Source organism: Mus caroli, chromosome 11 (genome assembly GCF_900094665.2).
Source record: "Mus caroli chromosome 11, CAROLI_EIJ_v1.1, whole genome shotgun sequence".
Classification (NCBI taxonomy): domain Eukaryota; kingdom Metazoa; phylum Chordata; class Mammalia; order Rodentia; family Muridae; genus Mus; species Mus caroli.
Genome location: NC_034580.1, coordinates 101,700,202 through 101,722,446, shown reverse-complemented (window position 1 = coordinate 101,722,446; position 22,245 = coordinate 101,700,202). Strand labels below are relative to the sequence as shown.

Sequence of the window (22,245 nt, the reverse complement as noted above, 5' to 3'; positions counted from 1 at the left end):
TGTGTGTGTGTGTGTCTGTGTGTGTGTGTGTGTGTAAAACCCCTGTGTGTGTGTGTGTGTAAAACCCCTGGCCCTGGGTGGTGCATAAGAAAATAAACTGAGCAAGCCATGATGAACAAAGCAAGCAGCTTTCTCCCATGGTTCCTGCTCTGACTTTGCTTAGTAATGGAGTGTGTGACCTGAGAGTTGTAAGATGAGATAAAACCTCTCCTCCTCAAGCTGCTTTTGGTCATGGTGCAATGGAAATCCAACTAAGACAGAGAACATGGTTGGTTGCCTAGAAAGCTTTACAAGCCACTTTTGCTACCAGTATTATATATCGCCTTATTATAAATGAACAAACGAAGAAGAAGCAAAAAAAGGGTAGAGAAAACAGCCTAGAATTCTCCCAGCTTAGGGAACAAGTCCTGGACAGAAAGTACAGTAGAACACAGGTAAGCTGTTTATGGTGACTGAACTTTGGAAATAGTACTTACTAATCTGCTCTTTAATTTACTCACTCGGTTAATATAACAGAAGTGGCAGCAAAAATATCAACCCTATTTCCTAATAATACTTTTGCCATGCTTTTTCTTTTCTTTGAGATAAAGTCTCACTATGTAGCCTTGGCTAGCCTGAACTTGTAGACAACATGATCTCATATATAAAAAACTTTGAGTAGTGTTTTTATGCACTGGTAGCAAATATTCTAAATAAAAAAGGAATTAAAAAAATCAATCTCATTTGTCATAGTTTCAAAAACAACAAATGAAATATCTAAGAATAAATTTTATAACTAAAGAAGTAAAGAAGCTCTACAATTAAAGCTATAAAGGAACTAAAAATGAAAGAGACTAAAAGGAACCCAAAATTGGAACGACATCCTGTGCTCATACACTATAAGACCTGATATTGTTAAAAATGTCCATGCTATTAAAAGTAATCTATAGCCCCATTGAACCCTTTTCAAAATTCTTCACAAAACACATTATATTACCTGACTTCAAAATACCCTATAAAGCTGCAGTAATCAATACTACATGCTTTGGAATACAGTATTGATGTGGACACATCAGTCAAAGGAACAGAATAAAGACGGAATGAAAAACCCCACACTTTACAACCAACTCATTTTAGCACAAGTGCCAAGAATCCACAGCAGGGAGAAGAAGCTCCTGCAGCAAGCGGCGCTGGGAAGCTGGATGTGCACCAGCAGAGAAAATACTCATCGCTCACCACGTGCGGGAAACAAGTCAAGGTTCCCAACTATGAAATCAGTTGAAAACAACCCTGAATACCACAAGAATGGAGAACTTTTTGGATAAAACTTAAAAGTACAAGGGGACAAATAGATTGTATCAAACTCTTTCTGTCCCTGGGAGCTTCTCCATTTCCAAGTAATCTTCTGAGAAAACCTCTGTCATAGTGTCTAAGTCTTTCCTCTCCCTTTGTCAAATGTGCTTTGATTACACTTTCTCTGCTTCACTGATCTCCTAGTCAGATCAAGAGCCCAGGCTGGCCTCCCTTTAATGACTGAGGATGGCTTTGAACTCCTGATCTTTTTGCCTCCCCCTCTCAAGTACTGGAATTTATAGGCATGTGTCTCCACATTAGCTAATGTAATAGGCTGTTTAGAGCAAGTGGTAACATCTGATTTATTTTTGATCATCCTATCTCTTCAGACAATGAACTGAGTGTCATGAACATAATGCTCAGTGTACCTCTGACTTATTATCTGTACATTTAGCTAGCTGCTGACTATATTCAACCTCATCCCCACTTTGCCTTAATATTTACTAGACACTACTGAAGGACTATGCTTGGTCTGGTGATGAACAGGAGGTCTTCTTTCAGATAACACTGACACTGCTTTTACTTTTTAAAAAAACTGAATAAGATCTATGGGATCATACTATGGGAATTACTTACTATGTTTATTTTTTTCCAACTAGAATATAAGCTTCATGATGAGAGAATCTTTGTGTTGCTAACTGATAATAAGTGCTTTGAAGGTACCTGACACATAGTTCATTCTCAATAAATACCCACACGATGACTGCATATTATATATTTTATATATGTATCTTTATCTTGAGTTTCAGGTATATAAACAATCAACAAGCAAATCATCATTGTTCTCATGGGGAAACTTTGAAGATAACCATAGCAATAATACCATCATCCTCTACAAAGACCAATGAGAGCCCCACAAGGACAAATATATTAAATTGGAAAGGAAGAAGTCAAAATATCACTTTTTGCAGATGATATGATAGTATATATAAGTGACCCTAAAAATTCCCATGTCATATGTCACTTACTTTGCAATTGTATTGGCAAATACTTTTGAGAGAAAGAATTATGTCAAGTTAAATTAGTATTATGTTTAATTAACACTAGTCAAATATATGAGATAATTACTTAAATTCATAAATTCAAGTGAAATGAAACAAAAAACCCAAATCTGTAATGAAATTTTTTTATCATTAATGCACCTTATTTTCTTTTTCTTTTTTTTTATTAAATTATTTTATTTATTTACATTCCAAAAGTTGTTACATTCCAACAGACCTTCCAGGTTTCCGCCCCCACCTCTGAGAGGGTACTCCCCCACCTGCCCACCTCACTACCACAAGCATCCCTCTTTCCAGGGGCTTCAAGTTTTCACAGGACTAAGTGCATACTCTCTCACTGAGGCCATACAAGGCAGTCCTCTACTACACATGTGCCCAGGGCCACGAACCAGCCCATGAGTGCTCCTTGGTTTTTGGATTAGTCCCTGGGAGCTCTGACAGTCCCTTTAGTTGACACTGTTGTTCTTCCAATGGGGTTGCAATTCTCTTCAGCTCCTTCAGTCCTTCCTCTAACTCTTCCAAATTTTTAAGTAAAAGGAAAAAACTCTAAAGTCAATAAAGTCTGCTATTAAAACGTCTTGTTTTCATTAGAGAAAGAGGGACTAGGAAAATGAGAAAAAACATGTTAAAGTATATATTTTATTAGATTGAAATAGCTGAAGATTATATATTCATAAAGCATTTGACAAAAGCATTTTTAAAAAAAGTGAATATAGTTTAAATATATCACATCTGATCAGAGGAAAAAAAATGCAGCAAACATTTGGTAGAAAGCATTTCAGAAACAACCTGACTTTAGAAGCCCATTTAGTTATTTCTTTTTATATCAGTTGCTACTAATGGAAACAGCTTATAGTAATATAGCCAACACTTGCTGTGCCTCAACAAGGAGGATGGAAGGGCACTTCTGTTTCCTACTCTTGGGCAGAAAGTCACCTTTCCTATATTTATACAAATAAAGTCATTATTCTGACTGCTAAAAATCCCCTTTTGGCTTTCTATAAAATATGCATTATAGTTTCTAATTAGATTCATTTACATCACCTTAGATTTCCAATCTGCATTTACCTGCTTTCTTTCCTTAGAAAGTTGTGCTGCTCCAAGTACTAACAAGTGGATAGAGAGAAATTGTATTTTTAATGGAGTTTGTTTGTGTATTTTTCAACAGAACCCTATTTCCCACACAAAGCACGGACAACAGCTGCTGCAAACATTTCCTGCTTCCCACATGCCTCCAAACCATTGCCAATCTCATTTCAAGCTACCAAAGATGACCATAGACAGCCGGCTGATAATTCCAGCTGTGCAACCACAAATCCAAGTCTATTTCCTTCTAACACACAAACTTAAAAACAAACATACAATAGCAATTAAATTATCCATGCTATAAAACTCAGAGTTTAAAATTTTCATGTTTAGAATTTTAATTTAAAGGTCTATTTAGAGAATAACTTCAGCTACAGACTGTCACAGTTTTATGGTTTTAGAGCTTTATTGTAGAAAGGTAGGGAAAAAGAGAGAAGGTAGAAATAAAGAGAGTGGCCAGCCATGGTCATGTGGAGATAGGGGGTTAGGGAGAGAGAGAAGGAGGGCCAGAGATGAGAGTAAGAAAGGTAAGAGCTTAAAGAGCCAGTTACCCTCAGTCTTAAGCCCTCTAAGCTACATTCTGAGTTCATCAAGCTGAAAATGTTTATGCTTCTAGTAAACAGTTCTATCCTTGGGCGAAGATATCATTGCTTATAATTGGCACATTTATCCTTTTATTTTAACTTAGCCACCATGTTTCTAAAACTATATAGCTAAATCTATTTAATTGATATATTTATATTAATAATGCAGTTGATAAAAGATAGATGATCATTTAGGAACTTTAAAATTCTTTTTTTTTGTTTGTTTTGTTTTTGTTTGTTTTTCGAGACAGGGTTTCTCTGTATAGCCCTGGCTGTCCTGGAACTCACTCTGTAGACCAGGCTGGCCTCAAACTCAGAAATCTGCCTGCCTCTGCCTCTTGAGTGCTGGGATTAAAGGCGTGGGGCACCACTGCCCGGCGAGGAACTTTATAATTCTACGTATATGTTAGGAGTAGAAATAAAAAGATTAGAGAAATTAAAATTATCCCCCATTACACAAGTGCATATGTGCTGACTCTGCTGTCCCTCCACATAAGTGTTAAAACCTCAAACAGGGTCTTGGTCTCACAAAATAATTCTGTTTTTCATTTATTTCGAAGTTTCTTTGCTTTTAAAGACAAGGTCTTCTGTGGCACAGGCAGGCCTTAAACTCACTAGGTGACTGAAGAGACGGCCTTGGTAATTGTTTCCACTGCCAAGCACTGGGGCCAGAGCCATCATGGGAGCCTAGGCAAAAGAAGGTAATTCTCTTCCCCAAAGAGGCAGAAATAGATACCATAGCAAGACTCACGTTAGACATTATTTTGGCAGGATTTTAAAATCCCAGTCTGGTTGCAAACTGATCACTAAGCTGCATCAGTTTCCCAGTGCTGCTTTTACAAATGCGAGTCAAGACACCCAGGAGTCAATGTGGTTTTTCACACTGTTGAATTATTTGATTGCTTCATATTAGTCATATTAAGTTTAAAAAACATTGGATTGAAACAAAGCCTTTTATTAGGAACATATATGCCTCCTTTATACAACTCCTGGGGCTCCATGGTTAAGAGAATTTAATAAGCATATGGAGAACAAGAGAAGGAAATAGAGGAACACATATTGTATGTTTTCTCTTGTATGTAGACCCTTGATTAAAAAATACTTTATATGAAAGCAGAAAAGAAACTATTTCTGGAGCTCACAAATGACAGTTGTGAATGGGGACATGGGAGGTGATGAGGAGTGAGTATGAGCAAGGCACAACTACACATGAAAACATAGTGGAATCTGTTCTTTGTATGCAAACTAAAAATTCTGGTAAAACAAAAAATATGTGATTGTTTTCCTATATCATACTTGAAAACTTCAGGTAATTTGTTTTTTTTTTTTTTGGTTTTATGAAACAAAGCTTCTCTGTGTAGCCCTGGCTGTCCAGAACTGGCTCTGCAGACCAGGCTAGTCTGGAACTCAGACTCCATCTGTGCTTCCCAAATGCTGGAGCTAAAAGTGTGTATTACAGCACTTGATATCAGTTACTCTCGATATCAAAGAGATTCACCTTCTTTAGTTTGGAGAACCATTTATCTATACATACCACACAGTATACAACAACATGTATGTATATAGACAGAGTTAAAATGTAAAGATGGGACTCTACTGGGCTAAGAAAACTAATTTAAAATAAGATTAGTTATATTGTCATTTAAACTACCAGATTTTTGTGGTTTTATCAGATTCTTACACATTCTATACAGCAGGGTAATTCCCAATGAAAGTAACTTTGTTTCCTTACATTTTGGAAACATTTTAAATTTCTAGTCCATGAACTTTTGAAAATAAATGACTCGTTCATTTCACAGCTTACTTTCCTGTCTCTGTGGGAACAGACTAAAACCATGGTTTCCAGATACAGAAAACAATGGAAAACAATATACTGTCTGACTTCTGATTTGATCTTTAGGTAACAGTAAACCTGTTTGTAATATGTTCAACACTGATTGTTAGAATTCCCTGATTTATCTTATTGATTTGTATCCTGTTCAACAGTCATGCATACCATTCCAGCAGTCTAAGATCATATTCTTCATGTCAACCTAACTGACCTCTAATGGTACATTCATGCCTTCCTTTTTCTCTAATTGTTTCTATTTAATTATTGAGTGATTTATTATGTGTGTGCACATGTGTGGTCAGAGAATAACTTGTGGCAGTTTTTTCTCCTTTTACCAAGTGAGGTCTATGGACCTAACTAGGCAAGCATAATGCCTGTACCAGCTGAGCCATCTCGTCTGTCCTTCATTTCCCTTTAAGATGTCTGATCAGTACTCCCTCAGAAGCTAATGAGCTTTACTACCTAGAAAGGCTAATGTTACAAATGACACAGCTGTGACCTCCTGGCATAATGATTAAGGATAATATACTTTTATTTATTTTTTAATAGGGGGAGAAGGAGAAGGGAGGGAGAACACAAAGTATGTAGAGGAAAAATATTCTCCAACACTGAGTAAAAACAAACTCAAATGACAGAGAGAAACTAGTGTTATAATATGTAATATAAACAGTTAAAATGATGAAAAAATATCAGCAAGACATTGTCCACTGTGATGGTTTGTATATCCTTGGATCAGGGAGTGGCACCATCTGAAGGTGTGGCCTTGTTGGAATGGGTGTGTCACTGTGGGTGTGGGTGTAAGATCCTCACCCTAGTTGCCTGGAAGTCAGTCTTCCACTAGCAGCCTTTGGATGAAGACGTAGAACTCTCAGCTCTGCCTGTGCCATGCCTGCTTGGATACTGCCATGCTCCCACCTTGATGATAAGGGACTGAACCTCTGAATCTGTAAGCCAGCCCCAATTAAATGTTGTTTTTATAAGACTTGCCTTGGTTATGGTGTCTGTTCACAGCAGTAAAACCCTAACTAAGACATCCACTAAAATTTTTGATAGACTTCAATAAAATTCTAACTTTTGTGCTTTAAATATATCAATGAAGAATGAAGAGAGGTGCTGCAAAGTGGGAAAAGTATTTGCAAACACACTTGTGATACAAGTTTTAGTCAGAAAAATTGTTTTAAAATTCACTAAGAAGATAAGCAACACAATCAAAAGCTGTACTAAATATCAGAGTAAAATTTCAATCGTGAAAATGTGTAAGAACTAGTTTAATAAGCTCAGTATTATTAAGCACTAGCATAGTATGAATTAAAGCCACAATCAAATATCACCTCACACTCATTAATTAAAGTCATAAAGGTAAAACAAATGACAATTGTGGAAGGGCTGTAGAGAAACAGAAATCACAGTACTTTCTAGTTAGGAATATAAAATGGCACAGCCACTTTATATACTTTATAAAATAGGGTGGCAGGTGCTTAAAAAGTTCAATATAAACTCTAACATATGAATGGCTAGTACTCCTAAGTATCTACCTAAGAGAAATTAAAACATAGGTCTACAGACTGATATATTCATGGCCAAAGCAGCACCGTTAGCTACAGAAATAAACTGTCCACCAACCAGTAAGCAAGACTTTTCATGAAGCTCTTTTTCACAGATCTTCTGAGTGTAATTGCTAGGTTTTAGGTAAACCACATTAAACTTTAATAGTACCAGTGTATGACATACCCCATCATTGACGTGCAATGATTTTAGTTCCATCACATCCTCATCAATGTCATTCCTTCTAACTGTGTGGCTATGATTTTAAGTGGTATTTCATGATTATGGACAGTGAAGGATCTCATAATTCACCCTACTTAGTGAGTCTGGATGGTGGAAGTAGATACAAAACTTCAGGGTCAGAAATGCAAATGTATCACTCAGGACAAAAGGAGTAACCAGAAGACAAACATGCTTCAAATTCTCTGAATACAGCTCCCACAAGACAGCATGAAGATGGCTGGGTAACATATGCAATCCCTTACATACAAGGATCAACATATGTAGAGGGCCCTAAGAGGAAAAAAATTGCTGTCACTATATAAAAGTGAAAAATCTAGACGATCCATTCCTTCACCATCATACCTGATAACAGATGTTGATCATTTCCCAAAGATCAGAACCAAAAGAGCAGGTAGGAAAGGGAAATGAGTGGCAAGAAGCCAGCACTAACATAAAGAATCATTTCATTTTTGGTTTACAATAGGACCTTGTATATCCACCTCATGATGGTCTGGAACTTACTATGTAGCTGACATTGGCTTTCAATTCCTGACCCTTTTGTCTCCACCTCTAGAATACTAGGACTATAAGTGGGTACTATCTGGCAAACAAAGAAGTGGATGCTCACAGTCAGCTATTGGATGGAACACAGGGCCCCCAATGGAGGAGCTAGAGAAAGTACCCAAGGAGCTAAAGGGATCTGCAACCCTATAGGTGGAACAACAATATGAACTAACCAGTACCCTCGGAGCTCGTGTCTCTAGCTGCATATTTAACAGAAGATGGCCTAGTAGGCCATCACTGGGAAGAGAGGCCCCTTGGTCTTGCAAACTTTATATGCCTCAGGACAGGGGAACACCAGGGCCAAGAAGTGGGAATGGGTAGGTAGGGGAGTGTGTGTGTGTGTGGGGAGGGTATGGAGGGGCTTTTGGGATAGCATTTGAAATGTAAATGAAGAAAATACCTAATTAAAAAAATAATATTTGTTGCAAAAAAAGTGGGTACTATCATACTTGGCTGCATAATAAATAATTATCCCTGGAAAGTAAGTCTAATGACAATAAATATTCTATTATCCCATATTATGAAATATATCTGTCCAGGATATATGTCTTCATTTGGAGAGTCAGAAAGGCAAATACAATTTTTATTTTGTAGTATGGGCAAAGTGATAACAAGGATACAGCTTGAAAATGTCAGCATGGCTATTCTGTAAAACTCCTGTTTGAATAATTAAATAGCAAAATAGCTGTATTAAAAACATCCCTGACATCACTCCTGTGTAGCTGCTGAGAAAAAGTGACTCAGAGTTTCAGTTACTTCTCCTCCTGTATCATTCTTCTATGACCGATCCTGCTGGTGACATCTGAGCTGGGAAATAAAGACACCCACCCGGTCTTCTATACCACATCAGCAAGTTTTGTGAGAACACTAAACTGGGAGAAAGAAGCTGGGTTTCTTGCCTGTTCATTTGTTATAACTTCAAACAATGGATGACTTCTGATATACAAACTGCACCAACATATGCTCCAATTAAATAATGGTTATTAAAACTCAAGTTCTAAAAAGCTAAAACACCAAACTAAATTATTTTTTTGTTGGAATACTGGGTATTGAACTCAGAATCTTATGCATGCCACGTAAATGCTACACCACTAAGTTACATCTCTAGCCCTTAAAATTTTTACAAATGAGACTAACTAGTTTATATACTTTATTGGTTATTTCTCTGATTTCATATGTGTTTCAGTATATCATGGGAAGTGAATGAGGAAGCACTTGATGAAGAAGAAAAATTTTCTCCTAGGTTACACAAAAGAATGACTTGTCTTATTTTTATTTATTATATTTTCAGTAAAACTGTCTTAAACAACAAAAACAAAGCCCAACTTACCTGCTACAGAATTTGGCCGAGGCATGAGATACAACGGAATAGACTGTACTGATTGCGATAAAACTGTTTCCAGATTTCGCTCCGGGATCTTGTTCAGACTGTATGTGGATGCAGCCATGTTTTCATCCACTCGGTACAGACAAGAGTCCATGCTGGATTTTTGAGACTGCCATGGCTTTAGGTTTCCTCCAGACCCTAATTCTTTACTGCCTTCTCCAACATATTTTGTTCGCTCCATGTTTTCAGAATAATTTGTTAATGTTGCTGAAAAAATAAGAATAAAACAAATGTTTTTTTTAAAGTCAAAAGAAAAATTAATCTGTTTGTGATTAAAAGTTTATAAGTACGTGAAAATACAACTAACACTATCTTCCAAAGTTACTACAGCCATTTACCTCTACTAGTTTAAATAATTGAAACTATCAGCAATCTTAACTTACATTCATTTTTAACACTTTATTTAAATGAAACAAGCAAATTCATATACCAGTACCAACGGACATAGAACAAGTCCTAACAAAGATAAAATTTTAGAATTATTTAAATGGTACTTATTATTTTTATGGACTGTCAGAGAGCACCAACAGGCCCCACAAAACTCTCTCTACTCTTCTCATCTCTTTCTTTTCCCTAGCTATTCCTTGACTCATGTTTACACACACACACCACCAACAAAACATGTGATCAAAATGAACAGTAACTAAGTAGAAATGAATGCAGTAGAAAACCCTGCTTAAAAAAGGAAGCAGCAGAGGCCTTTCCTGTACAATTTCTCTCAGTTCTAATCCTTTGCATCGCTTGTAAGTAAGTGGCTTACTAAAGAATAATGATTTTAATTAAACCAAAACATTAAAGGTCTTCTAGAATTTATCTAATCTTCCTAATAATTATACATGAATAGAATCATTTTCATAACTCCAGAAATGAAGAAATGAACAACAGTAAAGTCTAAATTATTGAATTTTTAGAAATAACTATAAAAGAATAAGAAATATCATCCCAGGAGAGGTTTATACTTAGTTCGTGTTCTCATCCTATAATGTGAATGTTTCTATCTCCAAAGAAAAGAAATAAACTTAAAAGGTTATTTCTATAATCCTATTTAATGATGTTTTCTTTCTGTAAATTTAAGTGGAGCTCTAGATTTTGTAGTACAAAGGAAGATGAATTACAAATTAAAATCTGAACTTTTCTTTAAGGAAAAAAATGAGAGATTTTTTTCATCATAAAAAGGAAAAGGATCTGGAAAAAGGAATTTAACTGGACAAGGAAAAGATGTGAGCCGGGCATGGTGGTGCACGCCTTTAATCCCAGCACTCGGGAGGCATCGGCAGGCGGATTTNTGAGTTCGAGGCCAGCCTGGTCTACAAAGTGAGTTCCAGGACAGCCAGGGCTACACAGAGAAACCCTGTCTCGAAAAACCAAAAAAAAAAAGATGTGAGAGACTCAATTCAGAATTGAGGGAGGAGTGAGAGGTATAGCAGGCCACCTGGAATGTCATCGGCATGATTACAAATTCACAGCCAGCTTGGGCTACTCAACACAAACTGAAACAGAACCAGAGAAGAGGCATATGTTCTAGAGCCCCTCAGGAGAAATTAAATTAGAAATATCACTGAGCATTTTTGGGAACCTGTAAACTTTGGAAATCAAATTCCCATATTTAGTACCTTTTATTTCCTGCATAGTAATCAGTTGTAAAAACTATAAGAAATGGACAACTTAAGATCCCCAGGGTCAGGTAGCTAACAAAATGAAGCAAGGAAAATGGTGCGCCTGCATCTTGGATAGTCTTTGTAAACAAGGATAAGCCAAGGTGAGCAGAAAACCAAGGATAAAGCAGGTGGCGGCAGTGGTGAGAAAGAAGCCAGTTGTGTCAAAAGATGAACATGAGGAACAAATCAGGGACTAAAATAAGTCAGGAGCCTAAGAGGTAAGGAAATAACACCCAGAAGAGCTTAGATGTGTATTAAGTAAAACTAGATAAGCTTTAATAATACCAGTAGTCACAATAAATTCATATTTTGTACTTTGTAACTTGTATTTCTTTTGGGTGAGGATTAAACCCAAGCATATGTTCTATCATCAAATTACACCCAGTCCTAGTTATAACTTTAAAATTGTGTAAATGTCCATTCCATCTGGTTATCTAAGCAGGGCTGGTGTTACTATCCTTCACTGCGCACACGAAGACATGATGCCTGGTAAAATTTGGCATCTAGCCCACTGTTACTAAAAAGCAAGAACCTTTTAGGTAACCATTTGGAATCTTAACCACTTACTAATAATGTAGCAATTCTTTTGTTGAGAGTGCCTTGATTACTGTACTAAATTGTACATTTCTAGAAGGAAACTACTATACTTTCAGAGTTTTACTTTCATATTTAAAATTTAAAATAGCATCAGGGAGTTGAAGAGACGAGTCAGAGGATGTGAGCTCCATCCCCAGCACCTGTTGTTGCATGACATGGTAGCTCCCCACTGTGCAAAACTCCAGACTCAGAGTGTCTGACACCTTCTTCTGGGTTCCCAGGCACATACATGAAACACAAATATACATGTAGGCAAAAGACCCATGCATATAAAAATAAAGAAACCAATCAACCAAATGACTTAGTATCAACTCTGTAACTCTTTAAAAAAACCAAACAAATGACTTAGTATCAACTCTATAATTCCACTTGAAAAAGGAGAAAACATGTGAGAGACATGGGCCAACACCCTACTCCATCTACAAAAAGCATAGAGAAACACTCAAAAGTGAACTCTATTTCTGGCTGTGCTGTTCTGGCAGTTTTAGAGGATGCTGCAAATGTTAACAAGATGCAGAAAATAAATAGGCTTATTCTTCAGTGCAATTTTTATAGTACTTATACTAAAAATATTTTTTACCTAGAGTATAAATATGTTACCTGGATAAGCATTCAAGTAAAGAAATGATTTGCTTTGAAAACAAAACAAAACCCCAACTCCCAAACCCTCAAAGTACAAGATGACATATTTTAGTGATATGTAAGTAAAGTTCTAGGTAGACCTTATGTTTGCATGCCAATACTAGTAAGTGTTCACATACCTCCAACACTATGTCATCTTCTTTCAGTTATTTTGACTTGGTAAAGTTTTTTGATTTGTGTTAGAGAAATAAGTGAAAGAGATCAATTAGGCTTCTATTTTAAGGCTATTGCCAAAAATTTAAATAGACTTTGAACTTCCAGCTTTTGAGAAGGTGGCCTTCTCAGTAATACTCCAGGGTTTCAACAAATGAGAACATTTATTGGTATGATTCTTTCCCAGCTCTCGGTCACTCTGATAACAATTTCACACTCACTAAATTTAGTCACCAGTTTTGACTAATTTAGACTAGTTGGCAAATTATATGATTTTATTTCTGTTTATCACTAAATACGTTTCTACATTTGCTGTAGATCATATTTTCCTTATTTATCTGCTGATGGACATCTCGGCTGGCTCTATTTTCTGGTTATTGAGAATAGTCCTAAAATACAACATTGTCATACAAATATTTCTGCAGCATGATGACAGACTCTTTTGGGCATCTAAGAGTGTTGTAACTAGATCAGATGGTAGCTATATTTTTAGTTTCTGAGGATGTACCATAAAGATTTCTACAGAGCTTATCTGTATTTTGAAAATTAAGCACAAGTTGGTTTTATTGAGTCAGAATCAGTAGGCACAAAAATTTTTAAACAACTCACATGAAATATCAGAAGGTAAATTATTTGAACAGCTACCACCACTTAGAATCTCAAGCATTTTTACTTCTTGATGCTGCTTTCATATTCAGGTAATATTTAATGAATTTTAGCTGTCCACTGTCTAAGTCTCATTCTGTAGCTCAGGCTGGCCTTGAACTCAGTATATAGCCCAAACTCAAGGCAACCCTCCTGCATTGTGGTACATATTTGTAATTCCAGCACTCATGAGGGAGCAGGAAGAGCATGAGTTCAAGGTCATTCTGGCTGAATAGCAAGTCCTAAGCTAGTCTGTATGAGACTCCATCTCAAAAAAAAAAAAAAAAAAAAAAAAAAAAAGCTTAACTTTGTAAGAAACAGCCAAATTACTTTCCCAAATAACAATATCACTTTTATATTCCTATGAGTAATGTATAAGACATGGTATTATCATATTTGAATTTTTCCCTTTAACAGCCATTCTGTGGCTGTGGAGTAGTATTTCATTGTGATTGGTTTGTACTTCTCTAGTAATCACTAGGGATAGTGATATAATGATAATAAGCACTTTTCATTGGCTTATTAATCATTTACCTATAGCTTGTTTGGTGAAACATCTATTTAAATCTTTTTCACATTTTAAAACTTGTTTTTATATTTTTATTGTGTGCAATTATTAGATCACATTGATTTATTATTCTCTTACTATGCCTATTTTTTACATTTACTTACTTTGTTTGTGTAAGTCTGTGGGAGTGTACATGTCATGGCCTGAGTGTGAAGTCAAAGGACAATTTTTTTTCAGTTTTTTTCTTCCATCCTACAAGTCCCAGGGATCAAAGACAGGTTGTCATGCTTGGCAGCATGTGCTTCCCTTCACCCACTGATCCATACTGCCAGCCCATAACTACAATTTTAATGACAGATGTACTGGCTGGTTTTGTGTCAACTTGACACAAGCTGGAGTTATCACAGAGAAAGGAGCCTCCCTTGAGTAAATGCCTCCATGAGTTCCAGCTGTAAGGCATTTTCTTAGTGACCAAGGGTGGGAGGGCCCATTTTGGGTGGTACCATCCCTGGTCTGGTAGTCCTGGGTTCTATAAGAAAGCAAGCTGAACAAGTAACATCCCTCCGTGGCCTCTGCATCAACTCCTGCTTCTTGACTTGCTTGAGTCCCAGTCCTGACTTCCTTTGGTGATGAACAGCAATGTGAAAGTGTAAGCTGAATAAAACTTTTCCTCCCCAACTTGCTTCTTGGTCCTGATGTTTGTACAGGAATAGAAACTCTAAGCTAACAGGTAAGAACCTTGGATCATCTGCCTGAGAATGTATTTTAATAATCATAACCATAGGTTTTGAAGTCATACAAACCCAAGCCAGCCTTGGCTTTTCCTTTGACATATAACCCTGTATGACTCGGTGTGCTGGCTAGTTTTATGTCAACTTGACAGAAGCTAAGGCATCTGAGAGGAGGATTGAGAAAATGCCTCCATTATATCAAGCTGTAGTCAAGCCTGTAGAGCATTCTCTTAGTGAGTGATTGATGTGGGAGGGCCCAACCAACTGTGGGTAGTAGTACCCAGGGCTGGGGTGGTCTTGGGTTCTATATGAAAGCAGGCTGAGTAAGCCTGAGTAAGAGGAGCAAGCTGGTATGCAGGAATCTCCATAACCTTTGCATCAGCGCCTGCCTCCAGGTTTCTGTTCACTTTGAACTCCTTCTTTGACTTCCTTAGTGAACTGTGACTCCAGAAATGTAAGTCAAATAAACCACTTCATCCACAAGTTGCTTTTGGTGATGGTATTTAAGCACAGCAATACAGTAACCCTAATTAAGACACCATGAGAGCAACTATTTTTCAATCTCACATTTGTAAGATTATGAAAAAATTTATCTTTATTATAGAACAGTGTACAAAGTTGGTCTACTGCCAGACTGAAACATTCTATGCTTCTTTCCATGGATATTTAGAAACTTGGCACTGGCTACTGACCAAGACAAAGGTAGGTAAGTGGAATAAGTAATATGTTGCTTAAAGTTTGAAACTTCCTTTGGTGAACCCAGGACTAGCTGTTTACTGATAGCTTATACTCAAAGGATTTAGACAGCGTGATTTGGCTATTTGGCCAGAGGGCATCACTGATTTCAATGGAAAATTCTGGAAGCTCTCCTTGACAGCAAGATTTTCGATACAAATCTTGGTGGTTTATGCTCAGGTCAGAGCACGTGTGATTAAGCAATAGCTTCATCTGGAAGTGACTTAGTCCCCTTGTGCATGTTTACCCTCTTATCTGTTCTCCAGTACCTTTCTGAAAGTTTTTATAAGCTTTTTCTGACAAATGTTGTATGTCCTTTCAATGATCTGATCCTATTAGTTCTCCATAGTGATCTTAAAGGATTATAACACACTATAAGGATTCAATGATTGTATATGGACCACAGTCTCTGCTTAGTAAGTGGTTATTAACCTTGTCAAGTTAATTTTACAAGAAATGCCATTTGGTCTTTTAAATCATTTTGATGAACAAAGTGTCCAGACTGTCTTTAAAAAACACATTACGCAATATAAATTTGGCCAATGGCTATGCAAGATCTTCTAATGATGAGTATTACAAGTAGACAGTTTGGAAAGATGATGGAGTTGAGAGTACAGGCCTAGCAAAGTTACTAGTGTGTCTGCACATTTCTGGAAACGTGTGTAAAGAGTAACTTTTATTCTTATGTAAATGATGCTTTTATTTCTACAGATGAAGGGATGAGATGAGAGCTGTATCCAAGCTGTGCAAACACATGGCTTGGGCTGATCCCAGAGCATTTTCTTCTCTTTTCTAACTATCTCTAGGCTTAGGCCTGGAAGCTTCTAGCTTTGTGCAATCTTCCGGCTGCTGTCTGCTAACCTAGGCTCAGAAGGCTTTAGTTTCTTAGACTGGCTGGTTCAACTTAGCTGTTCTGGCTCAAACTCTTCTCCAAGCTGACTGATTCTAACTGGTTTCTCTTGGCTTCTCAATGAACTGCTCTGCTTGGCAATTTGTTCTAATCTTCTGGCTCTTTCTTATTCTCTGGCTTCACAGAATTGAATTTAACTCCACTTCACTGATTCAACTGAATTGTACTTCATTCACTGAACCAACTCTTGATTTCCATTCTGACTCTCCTTGCTCTCTTAAGTCACCTTTCTTCCCCGTGTATTCTCATGTAAGTTGGTATCTTACAGAGTATCTCTGACTTACTCTGTCACTTTGTCTGTCCCTCAATTAGATGTCATTTTCAAGCATAGTTGCTCCCTTCTACAATCTAATTTTACCTCCATTGATAAGAATTAAAGCTGTGTACTCAGGGCATGTCTATATTTCAGCCAGATCATACTATATTCCAGAGTATCTCTACATTCCAGCCAGATCACAAGGATCTGTGGATGTGATCCCTTGCCAGAGCAGCCATATTTCTGGATTAAAATTCTTCTGCGTGAGTGAGAAAGGCATAAAAAAGCTAATCCAAAATATCTAGCACTCAGCAAATGACTCATAGGGCAACATGGATGAAACAATGAACAACATTCTGCGGGAACAAGTATTACTCAAGAAACAAAGGAGGAGCTGTTACTTTTGCTTTTTTGGCTACAAAATTGAAACATAATCATTGAATAGTGGACATGACCACAGATACTTAATCTTTATTAGCATTCAATGATGTAAGTCATTGGATATAAAAAAAAAATAAAAAAAAACCCTTAAGATTGAAAGAAAAAAAAACCCTAAAATTTGACTACAGGGGGATCTAGATTTAAATTCTTTTGGAGGGAAATGTGATTTCTAGGTGAATAAAAGTCAAGAAACCAAAATAGATTCACAATTCAGTTAATCTTTTGCTCCACAACCATTCCAAAAGGATCTAATCAAAGTTTGGTATGAGAAAGGAATGCTTGAAATCATATACATATACATCACAAATACTTATCTCAGAAAGACTGGAGATATCAAAATTATTGCTTGAAGTAATACAACTGTGATAGATTATAATTAGTAGAATGGTTACGTACAAAATTTTATACTAATCGAAGTATATCAATAAAAACTAAAAATATAAATTTTGCTGCAAGTATTTGAGAAATTACCACCTCAGACTTAAGGGGCACTGTGACTTTGAGAAGGAAGTTATGAGGCCATAGAGAATGCTTTCTGTGGTAGATACTGTATCATATTTTGAGGTGATTCAAGACTATATAAGATCAAAATACATAGAAATTTGAAAGTTTTCAGGAATCCACAGATGACATTTTATAGTTATAATATTTAAAATTGAGGCATTTCTAGTTTCCTGCTTGTTATAAATAGTATTTTTAAGTATTTTGGTGTGTTTGTCCCAGGCAGATGTTGGGTGTCTTACTTAGTTACTTTTCATTTTATTTTTTGAGACAGGCTCTCTCACTGCTGTGCAGCTTACCGATCAGGTTAGACTGACTGGCTCCCCAGTCCAGGATCAAAGGAGAACATCACAATTTCATACATGAGTACTAGGGTGGAACTTACGCTCTCATGCTTGCATGGAAAGTACTTTGTCAATGGAGCTATCTTCTCAGGTCTTCTTTATAGTTTTTGATATTTCTGGACCTATATCCTTAATTTTGTTTTTGGATTTTTAATTATTAGAATACAGGAATGGAATTAAATTTTGTGTTAATATTATAAAACTTTGTTATATGCATTTTACCTATTCAATATCTATTTTAAATAAACAAATCCATATATTTATATGTATACTGTAAGTAGCAGAGATATACTCATTGTCATACTGGCTACAACAAATACAAAGACTTTGGTTTGGTAATCTCTAAGAGAAAACCAATACAGAAAAGTATTTTGTTAATTGCCCTCATTTTTCTTGGTGTCTTGAGTTTTGTTATTTCACTGCATTCATTCCTTCCCCAACACTTTTGTCTTCTCTGGTTTTGGGGTACTGCACTGATATTTATCCATTACTTGTTTTTGTTTCTAGTGCCTCGGTTTTCTCCTACCTCCAATCCTTGCTATCCTTTTTGTGCTCAAAGATTTTGCTCTAGCTTTTAATTTTGCTTATAAGGGGAAATATATATATGGAATGCAAATTAAAAAACAGATACAATTTTATATCCATTATTTACTAAAATTAAGTCAAATAACTTAAGTCTATAACTTTATATATGAAACTCTGAATGAGTTGTATTCTAGAATAAAGAAAATTTCTAATTTCAGGAAGGTTAAAATGTACTTATAAAAATATATACATGATTAGGGAGTATCATCTTGAGATGAACCATAGTAACATTTTTCACAATAAAATATATTCATATGTGATGAGCAGGAAAGGACTATAAATAACCTCTCAGTTCAGATAAGATCTTTTTTTTCCCTTTGCCTTTTTTGATTTTATTTTATTTTATATTTTTTGATTAGATATTTTCTTTATTTACATTTCAAATGCTATCCTGAAAGTTCCCTATACCCTCCCCCCACCCTGCTCCCCTACCCACCCACTCCCACTTCTTGGCCCTGACATTCCCCTGTACTGGGCATATAAAGATTGCAAGACCAAGGGGCCTCTCTTCCCAATGATGGCCAACTAGGCCATCTTCTGCTACATATGCAGCTAGAGACATGAGCTCCTGGGGGGGGGGTACTGTTAGGTTCATATTGTTGTTCCACATATAGGGTTGCAGACCCCTTCAGTTCCTTGGGTACTTTCTCTAGCTCCTCCATTGGGGGCCCTCTGTTCCATTCAATAGCTGACTGTGAGCATCCACTTCTGTGTTTGCCAGGCACTGGCATAGCCTCCCAAGAGACAGCTATATCAGGGTCCTTTCAGCAAAATCTTGCTGGCATATGCATTAGTGTCTGCATTTGGTGGCTGATTATGGGAATGGATCCCTGGGTGGGGTAGTCTCTGGATGGTCCATCAGATGAGATCTTATAGTTTAATACATTTCATATGAATTTATCTTAAAATACTCATAGTTTGGGGTTTTAGGAATTATGGTAGAAAGTCATGACAAAGACATGAGAAAAAAAAAGAAAAGATGCTTTATATACTGCTGGAAACACTCTGGCCATATTTTATAAATTTTATTAATCATAAACCACATGACCCAGAAATTCTAGTTCCAGTTATAAATTTGAGGACAGTTTTGTCCATGCTAGAGGCAGTGGAGTTAAGCTAAATGTTCATAAGTGAAATGTGAGGTAGCCATATAAAATGGGTATTACATAGTTCTTAAAACAGGCTTACAGAACCACCCTGATGCCACAGGCCTGGGCAGGGAGCAAGCCAGAGTTGACCCCTGCCTGGTGTCACACAGGGGCATAGCATACTTAAGACTGTTTTTGAGATGACCCTAGATACCCAGATACCCTGGGCACCACTAAGATGAACAAGTAAGTGGGGAGAGATGGAAGAGAAAGAGAAGCAGAAATGGAGACTTGAGAGTAGTGAGGAACAGCCTGCTATGAGTAGCTGGTGTTGCAATCTAAGGCCCTGATACCATCCTAATCTGTGCTACCACGGAGGGCCATGTCTGGGTCCTTACCCCTGCAGCAATGGGGGTTTGTTATTACCAAAGGCCAGGTAGATGTCCTAGGTCTGGGTTGATGCCTGGGCCATGCTGATGTCTAAATTGACTCCACCCCTCCCCTGGGCATTGTAAGAGAGTGGGCCCTAGAGGCTTGAGAGCAGGAGAGGTGGTCCTACCCCTCATCAGCTGCAGTACTCTTGAGTGGGCCCTGCACCTCCCCTGGGCAGCTGGCTCTGATGTCATGGGTGTGGGTGAGTCAGCCCTGAGGACAAGAGAATGGAGGAGCAAGCCAACTCTTGTTGGCTGCAGCATTAGATGAGGTAGCTAGGACAGTGCTGGAGAGCTGGCCCTGGTGGTGTGGGTGGGGGAGAGCTGGTGGACTGACCAGCTCAGATACCACCCAGGCCCAAATCCAGGACTTTGAGTTGGCCCATCTCACTACCCCATCAATAAACTGCTGGAGAGCATGAAGGGGACAGGATCCAATAGTGATAGTGTAGCAGAAGCCAGAGGCCTTGAACCAGACCAAAGACTCATTGCAACGGACATTTGCAAGTAAAGAAGTGTGGACAAAAGGGTATACTGTGGCACACACTAAGACACACTACAATGAGATACTTTCTTTTGTGCGGAAGGTTGCAAGGGCAAAGGCTGAGTACAAGGGGATGGGGAGATGAATGGGATTGAGGTGCATGATGTGAAATTCACAAAGAATCAATAAAAGTTAAATAAAAATAAATAAAAGCTTATATTAACATGTCACTTTATATATCTTACACATATACACACGCTCCACCCAGCAGCATATACTTTGAAAGGATACATTAAAATAAGATGCTATATAAACATATTAGAATACCTACAATGGGAAGAGGTTGATAAAGGGAAACTAAAACAATGAAAAAAGATTTACACAGACTAATCTGCATAGACAGAGGAGTATTACTAATTAAACTGCACTTGCAGCCCAGGACAAGAAAAACAATTGATTTTGTCTAAGGATAGATGTGAATTTGTATACATAGAACTGAAGGTAATACTTTCTAGGCTTTAATGATAGAAAACATTCATTTCTCATTTATTATTATTTTTTATCCCATGTGCTAATTAGGGCTGGTTAATAACCAAACTTTCTGGAGTCTAGAGAGAAATCTAGCAGTTGATAACTTAAAATAATTTTATTGAAAAAGGGAGGGCAACATGGCACACTAGGTAAAAGGCATCTATGTACAAGCTTGGTGGCCTGAGTTTGATCTCTGGAATCCACATAATGGTAGAAGTAGAAAACTGATTTCACAAATGTTCTCTGACTTTTACATGTGCACTATGACATCACATTCTGCCCCCAATCACATGCACTACACTAACATACATTCTCAATTGATTTTCCCCATGTTTTTCTCTATTAGTTTAAAAGTTTCAGGCCTTATTTTAAGGTCACTAATCTTTGATTTTGTATGGTGTAAGAAGAAGAAATTTAGTTTATTCTTATTTTCTGAGGCACATTATCTCACTGAATGTGAATTCCCTCTTCATTGAAGTTGGCTTGCTAGCAAGTTGCTGGGATCTGCCTCCCATTTTGGTTAGAGATGGATTATTTCTGTGTACTGTCACATCTGCCCTTAATCAAACAAGGGTGCTAGAGACCTGGTATTTTACCCATCTTCTTAGCCATACCTTTTGTATGGAGTAGAGAAAGGTATTGGCCTGGAAATTACCAAGTAGGCTGGCCTGGCAAGCCAAGAAAACACCAGGGACCATCTACCTCTGCTTTCCCAGCACTGGAACTACATGCACAAGACATCAAGCCTACTTTGATTCTTTTTTAATTAGATATTTTCTTTATTTACATTTCAAATGTTATCCCCTTTCCTAGTTTCCCCTCTGAAAATCCCCTATCTTCTCCTCCCTCCCCCTGCTCACCAATCCACCCACTCCTGCTTTCTGGCCCTGGCATTCCTCTATACTGGGGCATAGAACCTTCACAGAACCAAGGATCTCTCCTCCCATTGATGACTAACTAGGCTATCCTCTGTTACATATGTAGCTAGAGACATGGGTCTCTCTGTGTATTTTCTTTGATTGGTGGTTTAGTCCCAGGGAGCTCTGGGGTTACTGGTTAGTTCATATAGTTGTTCCTCCTAGGGGGCTGCAAACCCCTTCAGCTCCCTGGGTACTTTCTCTAGCTCCTTCATTGGGGACTCTGTGCTCCGTCTAATGGGTAACTGTGAGCATCCACTTCTGTATTAGTCAGGCACTGGCAGATCCTCTCAGGAGACAGCTATATCAGTCTCCTGTCAACAAGCTCTTGTTGGCATCTGCCTAGTATCTGAGTTTGGTGGTTTTTTATGGGATGGATCCCCCAGTTGGGCAGTCTCTGGATGGTCGTTCCTTCAGGCTCTGCTCACAACTTTGTCTCTGTAAAGCCTTCTATTTTGTTCCCCCTTCTAAGAAGGATCAAAGTGTCCATACTTTGGTCTTCCTTCTTCTTGAGTTTCATGTGTTTTGCAAATTGT

General features: G+C 37.5%; 1 protein-coding gene across 7 annotated transcripts in view; it reads right to left on the bottom strand.

Moving 5' to 3' along the window:
- The window catches only part of Tanc2 (tetratricopeptide repeat, ankyrin repeat and coiled-coil containing 2), a 316,075-nt gene that overhangs the window by 118,405 nt on the left and 175,425 nt on the right, over nucleotides 1-22,245 (bottom strand). For all 7 annotated transcript variants that reach the window (XM_029484218.1, XM_029484219.1, XM_029484220.1 and 4 more), the window contains one exon: nucleotides 9,496-9,759. In XM_029484218.1, the coding sequence (XP_029340078.1) occupies nucleotides 9,496-9,759 (264 nt within the window). The remainder of the gene's footprint in view (nucleotides 1-9,495; nucleotides 9,760-22,245) is intronic.